This window comes from Labrus mixtus, chromosome 1, assembly GCF_963584025.1.
Source record: "Labrus mixtus chromosome 1, fLabMix1.1, whole genome shotgun sequence".
Taxonomy (NCBI): Eukaryota; Metazoa; Chordata; class Actinopteri; order Labriformes; family Labridae; genus Labrus; species Labrus mixtus.
Window position 1 is genome coordinate 13,082,729 of NC_083612.1, and position 15,751 is coordinate 13,098,479.

The 15,751-nt window shown below is 40.4% G+C and overlaps 1 protein-coding gene across 4 annotated transcripts in view; it reads right to left on the reverse strand.

Moving 5' to 3' along the window:
- Positions 1-15,751, reverse strand: part of LOC132955964 (zinc finger protein 609-like) — an 83,490-nt gene that overhangs the window by 44,318 nt on the left and 23,421 nt on the right. For all 4 annotated transcript variants that reach the window (XM_061029266.1, XM_061029355.1, XM_061029115.1 and 1 more), the window contains exon 2: positions 12,051-12,937. In XM_061029266.1, the coding sequence (XP_060885249.1) occupies positions 12,051-12,809 (759 nt within the window). In that variant the 5' untranslated portion in view covers positions 12,810-12,937. The remainder of the gene's footprint in view (positions 1-12,050; positions 12,938-15,751) is intronic.

The following is a 15,751-nucleotide window of genomic DNA, read 5'->3' on the forward strand; positions in this document are numbered from 1 at the left end:
CACACGATGCTCTACCTCACTCTCCAGCGCTCTCTCTCTTCCAACATGTTTAACATGAAAGGGCTTCACTGAAATGTTCTTATGAGAGTGAGGCTTTGCCAAGTTAGTACATTTAAGGCAGATACTTCTGGACAAAAGAAAGAAACCTTCAATAAATCACATATTTTTCCTCTCACACTAATGACATATTGGTAATGACTTGCTTTTATGCTGTACTGACAATCAAATTCATGGTTATTCTACATAATTTTTAATTGACTAAAACCTATTTTCTCTCCATATTTAGCTCATCATTGGATGTCAGTACCAGTCTTTGATGGGTTTGTAAGCAGGATAATGGAATAACTGGCCCAAATGTTTGAGGGGAATTGGTTGAAAGTGTAGCAAGCACCAACAGAGAACTCATTACATCTGGACCAGATGTGGAACTTGATCTCACACAAGCAAAAAAAATGTTTTCTCATAGATAAAGTTTTTATTTTCATAAGAATAGCATTAAAAAAAACATGGTTCCAGTATTTGAGATATTATTTTGAGTCAGGGTGTTTGATATTATGCTAATAACACGTAAGACTGGACTGTAGGTATTGGTGGACTTTTTGAGTATATTTTTATGTAGACTGGCAAATCATTTCTCCTCATAATCCTATTAAAATAATCACTGTAGGAATGAAAACAATGGCATTTTTTGTAATTGCAATTTGCATAATATTAAGTTGTTGTTGAGGGGAAAAAGGCTAAGAGGGACATCATGATTGATTTAGATTTTTCATAGGAGGCTTGGCCAACAAACTGCATAGGCGTTTGCTCTGGTGCTGCTTTTTGAATGCCATAGATGGATGAACAAATCTTTGAGAAATTATACAGCTACAAAAACTAGCAAACATTCAATAAACTCCAAAACAAAACAAAAAAGTCATGAATTGATTATTTTTTTAAGGTTGGTCCCAAAGGACGGACGTGTTCTCCCTTTAATTTCTATCAGCGGTATAATCCCCTTTTGAAACCCTTTTTAGGGTGAATTAGAAAGGCCCTGCATTCAAAGAGACGAGTGGAGAGAAGGGGGCGGGAATAATCACAAGGGCCTGGCTGTCTGCGTGGATTAGAATGGGAAAGAGAAGCCTTTCATCTCAGATCTGTACTTCCAGGCTTGGAAGCATGCATGCACACTCTCAGGCAGAGATGCAATGCACCAAACCTCAAATGCACACTTGACACCAAATACAGACAAATACATTTAAGTGGTTAAATTATTTTGATAAGCAGTAATTCCTATCCAAACAAATGATATTAAATTATGCACCAAATCGGCACATTAGTCACCGGTTTAGAGAAAAGCTTGTATAAAAGCTCCGCTCTTGAGGCTGACCTCTCGGTTTGTCTCTTAAGCAAGACAGAGCGCATGATCTAACCTGCTTCTCCAATGTCTCACGCTGAAAAATGTGGACTGCAGCTCTATTTCTGGCAGACAGCCTTCTGACATCCAGCAAAATGTAACGAGAGGTTTAAGCCCAGAGAACTTCTTCAGCCAGAAAAACAACAAACAAACACAGACGAACAACACCATCTGACAGATAAGAAAATGGATTAGCCATTATGTCTGTTTGCTCAGTTGTCTCCCTCAGTGAGGGTTTAACTGAGAGTGAAATGACAAGGCGGCTCGCTGTGTGGAACAGAAGCTGACAAGCCGACTGTGACTGTAATAACATACTATAAATATGTCACATACCTCGCCAATAAACCTTCTAATGGCACTTTTTTAAACACCAAAGTAATGAAATTTCTGCTCATTTCAACAATACGTCAGGAACTACTGGCCTATTGTCTTCAGTGTTATGTTTATTCACCACTAAGTTGCTTTGTAACAAAATCCATTAAGAAATAACAAATGCCCCCCTCATGTTTATTCAAAAAACACGTAGGAAACTTCACCTTCACCTTAGACAAACACTCCAATGAAACCACACTGCAAACAACCCAAACTGGAACAGCCAAACAAGCCACACACAACTGTGTATACTTGTTTTCCCAAAAGGCTATACAACCAGTCAAGTGGTATTTTTAGGCCAATTATAGATAATCACACAGTGGGAGTTGGAGCACAGAAATGAGTTAAGAATCTCATGAGTCTATACAGCAAGCTCGAGCACGCTGTGATGTTTAAAGTGTCTTTCCAAATGTCTTTTGGTATGGAAAAAAATGACTTTCTGTACGGAGTGTATACTCCCGTCTAGACTCGATGTGTTGCAGCGGCAGGCTGCTAGCCTGAGGCGATGGCCCAGTTTAAGAGGTTTTGTCACAAAATATTCCCCTATCAAACTGTCTCAGGGCATCAAAGCGAATGCAAAGAAAATTTCTAATTACATGTGTGCACACTGGCATACTAAAAGATGTAGTTTGTTTGTGGAAACACATAAACTCTGTTTAAATGGGTCAAATATGATCACATTCATATTTTCCACACAAACATAAGAAAAGAGGAGTGCGATCTTATTGTCTGTTCTTGTCTGTGTGTCAAAAGAAATGTGAACCAGAGTCAAACTCTTTCTTAGTGTAAACATAGTTGATAGTTGATAGCTGATTAAGATTGTGACCCTAAAAAAGGCATTTTTATACAACTGCTACTAAGAAAAACACTGGAAAAATGGTACTTTAAAACAAGAGGATTTATCTTTTAGTTTCAATATGGTTTGGTAAGACAAAAGAAAAACTAAATGATGTTTGGGGCTCTGAGAAAAGTGAGATGGCATATTATTCAATGATGTAGCCGTTTATTTGTTGCATACATCAAATCAAGCAATAATTGGGGAATAAAACTCTGAAACAAACAAAGAACATATATGTTGAACTAGTCGTCACTGCTGTTACACTTTGATTAAAAATGTAGCTGATAGACACTAGAGTCGTTTTCACATGTGCAATCCTGCAAATGTCAGTCCCTGAGGTCTTCCTGACTTGCTTGTTCTCATAAGCACCTCACAGCGGGAGGCTATCCCTGCCGGACAGGAGGGAGTGGGCTCTCAGGAGGCTAGACTTGATGTAAAAAGGACGACAGGGAAGTGGCTGACAAAGCAACGCTATGATGAAAAATGTTGCGAAGTAATCCAAGTATATCAGTGCTACATGTAGTTCAACTTAGTAACGGTATCAGACGAACAGTCATGATGCTGTTTCATTACGTGCACAGGGAATACACTGCATGTGCGGGTCCCAGGATATAAACTTCATCACCTCCTCCCACTCACTTGTGGTGAATTTTCCTAAATATTTACTGCTGTGTTCTCACACCGGCTAACCCCAGTTTCAAACAGAACATTTAGTAGGGGGCTGGCAGGGTAAAGTTCAGAGTGAAACATTTTGATGTTGAGTTGTGAGTTGAGTTGTGTGAAAGCACCAAAGCGCAGCACTGGTAGCTGGTGTGCATTGATGACCTGTTTTTGACCAGACACACTGATCCGTTATGGCTGTAAAACATAGGTAGGAAAACACAGTACTCTTTCCGAAAGATGTCAAGATTGCGAAACAACAAGATAATGACTTCTTGACGGCAGGTTGGCAATAAGATCCAATAAGATGTGATTTAGAAAACACATTTGCAATGTTACCAGATGTAGGATGAATAAAAGATGAGAAGCAATCAGTCTTTCAGCTCAATGTAGACGCAAAGAACAGAACTAGGCAGCGAATTAAAAGCATTTAAGGAACATTCAACTTCAGAGGAAGTCAAATCTCTTCGATATGAAGCAACAACAAGCAAGCACTTCTTCCATTTAACAGCAAACTGGCCGCAAACAATCTTCTTAGCCATGCATTAAGAGGGGAGGGCGAGGCACGTAATCCTCTCTATAATCACTCTTGCTCAAACACTGCCTCGCTGTTAACTTCCTCTTTGTTGGACTAAAAACCTTTCACAAGCAGTTAAGCTCCTGGACTGCAAATGTTTTCTGATTGAGTGTTTCATGGTCAAACTGTGTGGATATTGATACTTATTTTAAAACATGTGCTGCAGTAAAACATCCAATTTCAGGTCAAAGGGTCGAACATGCATGGGGAAAGAACTGAGAGCCAAAACAATAGTGATCATGCAGAAACAAAGCCTTCGGCAGCGACTGAGAAATCCCCAAACATGGTCTGCAAACTCTTTCACAAGTGTAGCAAGTCGGTGCAAACTTTGAGCCACCTATTCCCCCTCGCTGGTAGAAAATTCCAGTTGAAAGGGGGGGGGGGGGGGGGGGGGGGGAGCCACGTCTGCTCCTCCCCACTGTGTGGGTTTTGTTCTGCTAATCAGACCACATGCCTCAAGGATTCAGGAATCTGAGAGCTCTCAGCCAGCTCCTCTCATTCCTCATAGAGCCGCAGCAGCCTGTGACAAACTATTCAGTGTGTTCGGGGGGGTTAAAGACTCTATCCATTCATAACACTGCTCAACACTCCCTCCCTCCTCTGCTAATCTCAGGCACTTCTTTACCCACCCACCCCCTCTTACCCCTCATATGCCCTCTCTCTCCCCTCTAACCACAGCAGAGCTCTTTTTATCTATCTACATTCTGCACATTAGGTCTGAATAGGCTGAGGGTTTATTATTAGACTATGGTCCAACCACACACCCATCATGGTTTTAAATGGAAAGAAACAGAACTGAGTGTACATCGAGTTAGCGCAATGCAAGTCTTGATATTTGTCTCTTTCTCGCTTGTTTTCTCCCCTCTTATTTCCTCTCTGTTCTCCCCTCCCTGCCTCCCTTACTACTCACACATTGAGCGGCGAAACGAGGCACACTGGAAATTTGCAGCCTGACAATGGAAGACAGCTGCTCTTGCTGCATAAGTCTTTTATGAGCTGAATTAGTTGTACAAGCCTTTGCTCCCTTCCCCCCACACATGCCGCCCCTCACAGGGAGCTGATCCAGACACAGCAACACACCTCGTGGAAAGCTTAGGAGAGGGAGAACGACAGGGAGGGAGAGACAAAGCGTTACGGGGGCTTTGTTTGACAGATCTGTGATTGCTTTTTTGGCAAAAAAAAAAAAAAAAAAAGTAGCCCAACATGTTGTGTGTCACAGTAGATTCCATCACATCAATTCTTAATGTGTTGTACTACACCACTTTTGTTCACAACAGAAGGTAAAAGAAAGGTTCCAATAAGGTGCTGATTTAAAAATGAAGTCGAACCAAGTACCAAGGGGCTGAATGACAAAGGCTTTTAAGAACTGCAGCAACAATCCTACACTGTAATCAGAAACTCTATCATTTGAAATATCTTAATATGGATATCTTGTTTGTGTATTTATATTGTTAAGATTGGGACAATGACATAATTTCAAACTTGGATACAGTATAAGATAAAAGGAAAAATCTAATTATATCGATAGCTGTTTTGGGCCCCCACATTGGGTTATTTCTTGTTTTTAATCACCAAAAATGACAAGCACTTTTCTGCACCCTGTCTAAAAGGCACAAATATGTTGACAGCATTTCAGTAAGAGTACTTTTTTCTAAATGACAATGATAACATCACAAAGATTGTAACATTTTAAAATGATGTGTTAAACAATAGGTTTCGAAGTATTGGAAATTTGACATCCTTGGTTATATTATTGCTTCAAGATAAACGACTCTAATCCCTGCTGCACAAAGTGTACACACTACTTTGTAACAATATTGTCTGAAATGATAAAACGAAACCATCAAACATCACTTTTCAATGATCAGAAATCCATTAAAGACACACAACACACATTAATAAAATCATACGGATTGAAGAAATTCAATCTTTTATGCAACAAAATACAAAAGGGCTGGTTTTCCAATCATGACTATGAAAGAAAAAGACTTGAAAGAGGGAGTCGAAGAGGGCTTTTGCTCATTATAATAACCGAGCTGTTCTAATAAAAAAGCAACAATATGTCTTTCACACTCCCAGCATGCAGCCTGGAGGATTATTTGCACCTTGATTAGCTTTGGGAAAATTGTAAGGTACGATTTAAAACCAGTCTTTTGTTGATTAAGACTTCCTGTAAAGCATTTGTCATAGACTATTTTTGTAGAGGATCATAATAAGCTACTATTGTGTATTACATGGTTCCTGGCCCCATTCACAACATGTGATTTACTATTGAGAACAGTTTGTACTGATTACAAACACAGCTCATTCAGTGGTATTTATTCCATATTGTGCCCAGTGCCCACCAATCTTGGCAGTTGTGGTAATTTTGAAGAAGAAGTTTTTCTATTTTAGTCTCAGAATCAAACCTGTATCAACAAGCCGCTGTTCATTTAACCCATCTACAAAATCATTAGTTACCATGTTTGACTGGATGAAATGTACCTTAGCATTAGGTTTCTATGTAAGACAACACTTTGATCCTTTTATACTTAAGAAAGGAGAGCTTTGGCCCTGTCAAAGATCCATTAGCATTTAATCACTGTGCACAGCAGCCACTTAATTATGGCATTCAAAAATGGCAGCATTTTGGCTGTTGTTTATTATTTTATAATGATGTGACACAAAAGCAGTTTTGATTTACACTCATCTGATTTTCCTTCTGTTGTGACTTGTGGTTGCATGTCAGTGAAGGATAGGACGCAATAAACCTTGAAATGGAGCGGTATGCATGGTATGTGTGCAGTCTGCTGGAAAAAAAGGAGTTTCTCAGGACATGAACGGTCACATTTAGTTAACGTCTGTACGAGCCAACAAACATTAATATTACTACTACTACTACTACTATTTGTAAATCAATTCTTACAGCTGTCAAGTTTTCAAAAAGAGGCAACAATGGTCCATTATTCATTTTCTTGGTTTATTTAATCTTTAAGTAGTATTTTGTTTTGTCTATGAGCTCAAATCAGCTCATATCTGTTTGAAGGCAGCTGCTAACGGCAGCCGTGGAAAACAATTAGTGTCAAATGTTTTCTTCCTGTAGTAGTGAGGGACTCCCTGAGGGTGAACGCTTCAAACAAACAAAGAAACAACACTGAAATCACAAACAGCAATGAACAAGAGCTGGGAGATAATCCAACAATCAACTTTCCACTGACTTATTATTTAAACTCTGATTTCATCATGAATTATTTCTAGAGGTTTTCATTGATCATTTCATTGAACAAACACATTTTATTATGTTATGTGACTTTGCATACACTTGCCATCTAGCTAGCCACTTTTGTGAAATCCATATAAATTTTCTCTAGCAAAGCAGTTCTGACTAGTCTCCTGGTACATTTTAACCTGAGCCCTACTCTTACTTTGGGGTATAGATGTTTTATGTTACCATCTGCATTTAACTTTTCTCTCTGAATATGCCAAACGACTGATTTAGGCTGGCAGTCTGAACAGTCCCTTGGACTAACAATTTCAGCCTTCCATTGGCATAAACAAACACTTTTACAGGAAGTAGTTTGATCGGGTGCACAAAGGATTATGTTGCAGCCTTTTCAACCAGATGGCAGACAGAGGTTATCTACCAGCCTTATTCAAAACACTCAAAACATTAAAAAAAAGTAATTGCACCTTCAAGATAGTCAGACCACAATTTATAAAAAAATAGAACCCACTTCCAAGAGATAACCTTTCAACCATAAATTAAATCACTATCCACCAAAGAGTCCAAATTTGGGGAATTAGTCTGACTGCTTAAGACACATGTTTGCATCACACTTAGATTTCTTACATTTGAACAGTCATACAGACACATCAGAACTCATTTAGGTTGTTCTGAATCCTGTTGTGGATTCTGTAAATAAAGCAAAAGCTCTTCTCATCTGTTCAGCGCTATCCCCACTAGAACATGGACAGGTGAGCTAACAGCTCACTTTGTATTGAGCTCCTTAGTGTAATTTACTCCACTCCTTGAAATAAGTCACAGTCTCTCTTCTGTTCCTTTGCTTTAAAAGCCCTGGCACTACTTAACAGGAATGAGCTGCAGCACAATAGAAACAGTGAGTCAGGCAGAGACGAAGAGAAAGAACTGAAGCTCTGCTGAGATCCCTACACACCCCGAGCTGGACATCAGCAACGATGCAGAGCAGAACCTCAGCTCTTTCATTCAAGTGCAGCCTTTCCTTTTCACCCCCCCCTCCTTTTCATAGTTACATTGCCAATGTAATTTTCCATGAGAGCCGCTCCATTTATCAAGGCCAGTGGCACATTGAGGCAGCTGACGAATGCCTTACTCCTCTAGATTTGTATAATGAGAGGTGGGAGAGCGAGACACACTCTGAGGTGGTTAGCACTTGTACGGAGGAAGTAGAGATGATTTATTCAGCATCTCAGAGCTAATGCTTTAGGGGACTTTAACTCAGGACAAGGACAATGTAGCCATGCTATTACACTTATACCTCTGAGAACAAGATTGCTACTGAGGCGCATACTGATTAATGCTTAAATTGAACTGGACAGGGAGAGGCTAGTCTTTTTAAATCAAGAGGAAGGTTGTATCGAAGCATGCAAATGTTTAAAATCTACTCTGCAACATCTTTAATAAGACATTTTTGAATCATTTAATGCAACTATTTTTAATGTACACATCTCACCTGTACACAATTGTTGTTTTTATGTTGTGTTATTAATGCTCTCTTCATTTTCTGTGTTTTTTTTATCTGTGCTGCCACTGACTAGCGCTGCTAAACTGTCTTTCATCGTTTTTGATGACAATAATTCTATCTCTACAGTGGCTCAAAATGTTTCATGTGATATTTGAATGGGAGCAGATCTTTTACCTGCCAAAAGGAACTAACAGATAGATTTCCAAACTTTGAGTCCCATAAGAAGGATTCCCAAATCCTCCCACAGGGCACTGATAGGAACTATTGAGTCAAGCCACTTATCGTTTTTCGCCATTTCCCCACCCATCAGCCTTAGTATCTATTTCACAGTTTGTGCAGGCTGCCAAAAAAAAAAAAAAAACGCTGGATACTGTGGATAGTGTGCAATGAGGAAATGGGATTCTACTTCCACATCTGTGATGAGTAACAGTCATATGAAGAGCTTATTCAAGGCATGAAGATTCAGCGGTTCAGGACGGGATGTTCCTGGCAGATGAAGATGGTATTAAAGTGGTGTGATTCTGTTTGTCAATTGGGCTGGACTGAACACAGCTTTAATCCATGTGGAACATGCTATTCATGCTACTTAGCTTTGATTTTAACAATCGTCATCTACCTCTGTAACAGGTTCTCCAAAGTACGGGTCAGAATTCACAGTAATTTCAAATACTTGTATAAGCTCATCTATAGTGTATAGTGAATACTTTGTGTCTCTAAGAGCGGACTACAAATCCCAGTTCTGAGTGAAGTGGGATGATTAACATGAATTGGTGGTGAAAGCTGCACACAAGTCTGTAGTAACAGCCAATCTGTCGACAAGCTGCAAATCAGCGCCCACTCTGCTGTTCTTTCATGGTACATCTTTTCCACTAGAAGCTGTCGTTCTGCGTGATGGTGGATGTACACTGGGTCAGCAAGCACCATCAGCTCGTGGAATCCTTCTTCTTCTTCTTCTTCATAACTTATTGGTAGCATATCTCCAGTCACCGTTGTCTTTATTAGCAGGCTAATCTTCTCCACTCTGGTACCATCAGAACAATGTGTGCTAACGTGATAGCAAATGATAGGAAGTGAGACTGCCTGTTTGTCAGTCTCCGCTGGTTTCTCCTTGTGCTTTAAGCTCATGTGTTCAAGCACGGAGCCAGTAATTCCAACGTATTCAAGGTTAAAGCCACATGTTTTGTGACGCATGTTATCGTCGTCTTGTTTTACTGCGTAACACCTGTATCACTAAGTTGAACTATAGTAGCCTTAAACAACACGTGCGCGGGAACGTTACTTGAATAATGATGTCAACAACTAGTACTTGAGTGCTACTACCCATCACTACTCCAAAGCCCGGGAAAACTAGATGGATGGTAATTCCTGAGTTGTGGTCAAAGACGGCACTGCAGGTTGTCCGGTATCTGGTCTAAAAAGACTTTTACATGCAAACACATCAAAATATATAATTGATCCAAACATGGTAAAATAAATATTCTGACTTTACAGAGACCCTAGAATGTCCCCCTGTGGTGTCATTATTTAGCCGCTGGGTCAAAAACTAAATAAAAAGACTCATATGAGTGTTATTATTATATTATCTTGGTACATTTTTTGGGTATGCACCTTGTGATTTAATTTGTTTTTCACACTCTTTTCTCTTCTTTCAAATGTTGTATATATTGCACATGGACATCATGGAAAATTTCTTGCCGTTATGTGAAAACCCAATAGATAACTTTTGATCGTATACATTTTATTTTTTAAACATAGTATTTAGTTCTCTTCCTGATTAAGACCATATTCATTCATTACAAATGATTTTGTTGAACAGTCTGTTTTTTTCTTGACATTTTCTTTTAACCCTTTCAAAGAGCGACTTTGTATGAGCAGTGTTATGTCAGAGAAGAATCCTTTTTAATGTATTTTCAGCACATCGCACATTCAATATCTTGAGTGTTTAATCTTCAAACTGTTCTTTTAAAAAATGTTGATGCCATATAACCACATCCTTTCTGTAAGTGTGCTTTCAAGGATTAGTTTTGCCCAGCAGCTTTTTCAAAGCAGTAGTGACCTCTCTCCTTTATTGAGAGGTGTAAACAGATTCATGTGGTTCTCTGTCAAAACCTTTTTGCTGTAAATACTTTATGATGACAAAGACTTCCCTGAAATTGCCTTTCATAGTAATCAGCCAAAGGAGATTGTGCTGCTCGTGTTCTTGACTGGTTGTCCTGGATTTAAGGAATCAAACAGGCTTCCTCACAGCCCATCCCCCACACCACTTTCAGAGCAGCAGGAAAAACGACGAAGGCGTGCTTTGCACCAGCTCCCTCCCCCACACGCTGCTCCAGCAGGCATCGCTGGGGCTTGTGGGATTAAGAATGGAACACGATGACAGACAAAAACAGTCCTCAGCACCTCCCTGCTCTGCTGTCTTTTATTCTGCCAGAGCATGAAAAGGCTGCTACGAGGCGTACAATAGACGCAGTGATAGTTCAACTCTATGTGAGAACAAGATAAGTGTGGGTGAACAGCTACACAAATCTTTATATTGTTCTTGAGAGATAATGTCAGCGTTGAAATTGTGTGCATTAAAAAAAAAGTGGAACACAATGTGACATTTACTTAACTTCACTGGCGTATCGTGATGTTTATGGCTGACGACCTCCATTATATTCCTGTCTGACTGTGATACTTGGATTACTGGCTTATGTATGGTACATAGCACTTCATGATTATTTGCATCTAATGTTGACTGGTTTCAATTTCCAACATGGCCATAGCATTTTTTTAAGTGTTGAAGTCAACATATGGGCCATCCTCTTGCAATTAATCTACCCTCTTCTGTCCGGAAACACTACTGTGTGGGCTTTTTCCTGTAGCTGATCTCAGCATCATATTCGCCGAGGGTGCTCTTATTCACCGTGTGGTAATAAAAGAGAAAGCAGCAGTAGGTCTTTTTATGCATCACGAGTCAGGCAGCTTCAGGGGACTAGAGTGAATCTGTGAGCCTGCTGTAAGCGACAGGCTGTAACAAAGCACCACTTCAAGAACCCCACTGTGCCTGTTCCTTTTGTACGACTTCAAACAATGATAATTACATCCACCAAACCCAGATTTGATTCAAAAGATTCATATTTTAGACAAATGCAACTCCACAGTGAATAATTGTGGCAGTTTTCTGGAGAAGAAAGTGATAACTGAGAAGTTGTGGAGGCATTTCAACAACTTGATCTCAAAAGGGGTTGATAGCTTTGCAAAGAGTTTATCTTTTTAAACAGAATGAAGGTTTGTAAGCGCACACATAAAACACTACACCAAGAAAACATACCTTTTTGATACAATGTAGTTAAAGATACATTCAGCAACTTGAAATACACTGTACCTTGTCCACGTTTACTTAAACATCGAGATATTGTAGTAACTTAAGCCTACCGACCAACAACGGCATGACTCCATAATAACATGGAATAAATAAACGTCCAACAAATTCACGGAGCATCAAGAAAAGAAAGAACTTACTTTTTCGTTTTTCACCTTCTTCAATGTCTTGCATTCAGTATTTCCATTCTCCACCTCCTCTGGTTCAGTTTTTGTGGTCAATGCTGGTACTATCCCAACAGGTTCAAGTGCAATATTCCCCATTTGATTGGCATCTGCCAAGTCTGTTGATTGTGTGTTCTCAAAGGACGCGTTACGACTATTTCCCAAAGCAACTTGGGCTTGAGACACGACATCCTTTTCTGCAGCAGCTATCGCCACAACCGGGGCGCTTTCTGTTTTGTCCTTCTTACTTTTCCCAGTTCCCCCTTCTTTCTCTTTTTTCCCACCCAAAACACCTCTGGAGGCTTTGCCTCCTTTTTCCATGTTCTTTCCAGAGGTGGTGTTGTTGCCAGCGGCTCCTGCACCCGCTGCTGTGCCTGTTGGCTCCCCTTGAGTCCGTCCTGTATTTTCTTTTTTGCCCCCATCTCCTGCTGAAGCTTTGCTACTATTGTCTTTAGAGTTCTTACTGCGCTTGTATTTGGATTTGCTCTCCTTGCCTTGAGAGCCAGACACGGGACTAACAAACCGAATGTTGTCAGGCAACGCTGCCACTGCACTGGGTGGTGCCGCCATGCCGTCCTTGGTGCCAGACATCTCAAGTTTGTCCTTCTCTAAGTCAGCGTCAAGGTCGATAATCAGATTTCCAACACCGATATCCCACTCATCCCCGCTGTCGTAAGTGTCCACCGCATTCGAGTCCACACCTTTCCCGCCTGCAGTGCCACCACTTAGGGACATTTTAGTGCCAACGGCCCAGGATTGCCTCAGTGAGGTCCGACACCCTCTCCGACGGTTGGGACTCAGGGGCAGGGGTTAGAGAATCCTCACGGTGTACTCGTTCCTGTCCCATTGAACCACATAGTGTCCTAGAAAGACAAAAACAAGTTGTGTTAGTCTAATAGTTTTAACATATAAATACTACTGCTCTGCCATCAAAGAACACAGCATTTCACTGGGGACCAAACAAGAAAACCGTTTGATCATGAGCCAGTAATTCTCTGATGATCACTGCGCAAACCACTATGGTAATACCCACTGGTGTGACAGCACTGCTCCGAAACACTCCTTTCATAATCACTTCCCACAGTAGCCATGGCAACCATGGGAAATGTAGCTTAAATCCTGCTTTGACAGCCAAGGTGGCCCCACTGTTCTGAATGACTGGCTCCCTTTTCACGAGGCAACTGCTGATAGTGTCAGTGCTGATAAATAAGGAGTAGCTGGCCTCATACACCCCCACACGGTTAACAGAGCCGTGCCTTTTTCAACTCAAGCACACAATGGTAATCTTGCATTAACAGGGCAGCTTTAAAACATGAATGAACCAGTGTTTGCCTCAGGAGAACACCACTTGGTTGTATTTGCTTACACAGTACAGCTTAGAAGGTCACCATGTTTCATATCTTTGAGCAAATTAAATCCAGGAGAGTTTCTTCAAAATAAAACTTAAAATTAAATCAGGGTCACTCAATTAATGTCACACTTTAGACCCGAGTTATGCTCTCAGATTAGCATCTCTTCTTTTTATAAATTAATATAAATCTTATTGTCAGAATTGGTTGCAGAGAGCAACAGAAAAACATGAACATCGGCTTGTTTATCATTTGTTTTTCAAGAGATAGTGTCTCTTAAACATCATGTAAATGTTTTGAGTTCAAGCCTGCTCTGAAATTATTATGGAGGAGTTGAAATGTAAAGCACAGAGATTCCCTTGAGAATAACTCATACTTCATAAACACAGTTCGCCTTGGCAGCTGCATCAGTATCATTTCTTCTCTTTAGTCCTCGCCTTGAGCAACGGCAAATTACGTTGTCTATTTTAAACAACCCAGCTAGCAGTGTTTTGATGTTGTTAAGGTCAAATCTTTTTTGTAGAGTCTTGCAAGGATGAAGATCAAGAACACGCCATATTTGTAAGAGATACAATTGTATATTTTAAATATCTTTGTGTACTGAAATGATTCATATAAAGATTTCATTTAATTGTATTCCACTTTACTAGAAGAATCAAGGACTGACATGGTTACAAAGGCAATAAATCAATCCACTAAATAATGTGCTTGGTACGAACACTACTAATATGAGGATGCACAAGTATATCCTAGAATCTTGGCTTATAGTCCCCTGAGAGCTCTCTCCATGTTGGTAAATAATTAACACCCGTGTTGTCCTCTTGTGATGTACAATGTGAAGGAGGAGGAAGCCTGAGCACAATGAATCTGTCGTGGTGGTTAGGGTGATGAGATCAATACCGCCTCAAACACACAAGAATTCAGATGATTGTCTTTGTGCTGCAGAGACCTGACTCACAAACAACAAACAAAACACCGTGGGGCCAGAGAGAGATTTTTTAAATTGCGAGCATAGCTTCATTATTCTGATCAGTCGCCATTGTGTGTTTTCTTTTATGCTGCCTTAGAAGTGAGATAACTTTCAAGATGCTATCTGAAGTCTTTTCTGGTGAGGATAGCATTTATTTTTTTTTACTTTTATGACATAGGACAGCTGAAGAGAGACAAGAAATGATGGGAGGAGAGAACGGGGGATGACATGCAGCAAAGGGCCGAGGTCGGATTCGATACCCAAAGCCGCTGCAAAGAGGACTAAAGACTCCATACATGGTGCGCCCATTGGCAACATAACCGCTAGGCTATTGGCTCCTCGCCAGCATTTTTTCTTAATGAATTTAGGAAATTTAAGGCAAGCGCATTTTCAACTGATCATAATTTCCTATTTGATGTATTTGTTTAATTAAACTGTAAAAAAAAAAAAAAAAAAAAAAAAAAAAAAGGTTTAAATCAATATGCTAAAATGACTAGAATCCAAAAGCAACTCAACACAAACTGCATTTAAGTTGCTCCCCATGTCTTTTAGAATGTTTAACAGAGGGTGTTTTCCTTACAAATTGTGGGTGTTTCTGTTGAGCATGAGACTTTACGTCAGCCTTGCAAACAGTTGACTAGTTGGTTTGTTTACAACACACAGAGCTGACGTCAACGGGCAAGAGGCCATGTGCTAGTCCCTGTAGTAAAAACCTGTTGGGTGCAAGTTCTGAATGTGCTGTATAAATATCTAAAGAATGCTTCTACAACTCGAGTTATAATGCTGCATCACAATAAGGCCTTATCTAGAATACAGAGAAGCAGTCACCGTGTGCACCTCGTATCATTACTCAGCGCTCATTAGGACAACAGTCCAAAATGGCAGCTGGATCACATCGTGCACAGAGCTCCTGTTTGATTCAGTTAAGGGGCCATTCATATCACCCCCAGCAGTGACGGCGGTAAAGCTGTTGAACAATCATTTGATCACCGAGCCTGCTTATTCCACACAGATGGCTCCCCAAAGGAACAACAGTCAGTGGCAGGTTTGGAGGGTGGAGAGATGCAGCTGTCCCTGTTTGACTAGGTAAACAGTTGTGAGGTCTAATTTGTCCAACACCTCCACAAAAGAATGGGTTGTAACTCTATCGCCGGTTGACCTACTGTACTGCCCTTAGCTGGAACTTGCAGTGCAAGCCCTTTTGAAAAAGCCCCGCTGAGGAAATGTCCCAGCGAGTGCCCCGTTGAGCGAAAGGCATGCAGGCTGCGCAACTCCCAGAGTGCTTGTCCTTTTTTCACAGATCCAGTTTCATTCAGCAATCTATCACAGGGGCCACATAAGCAGGAATGAAAGTGCAG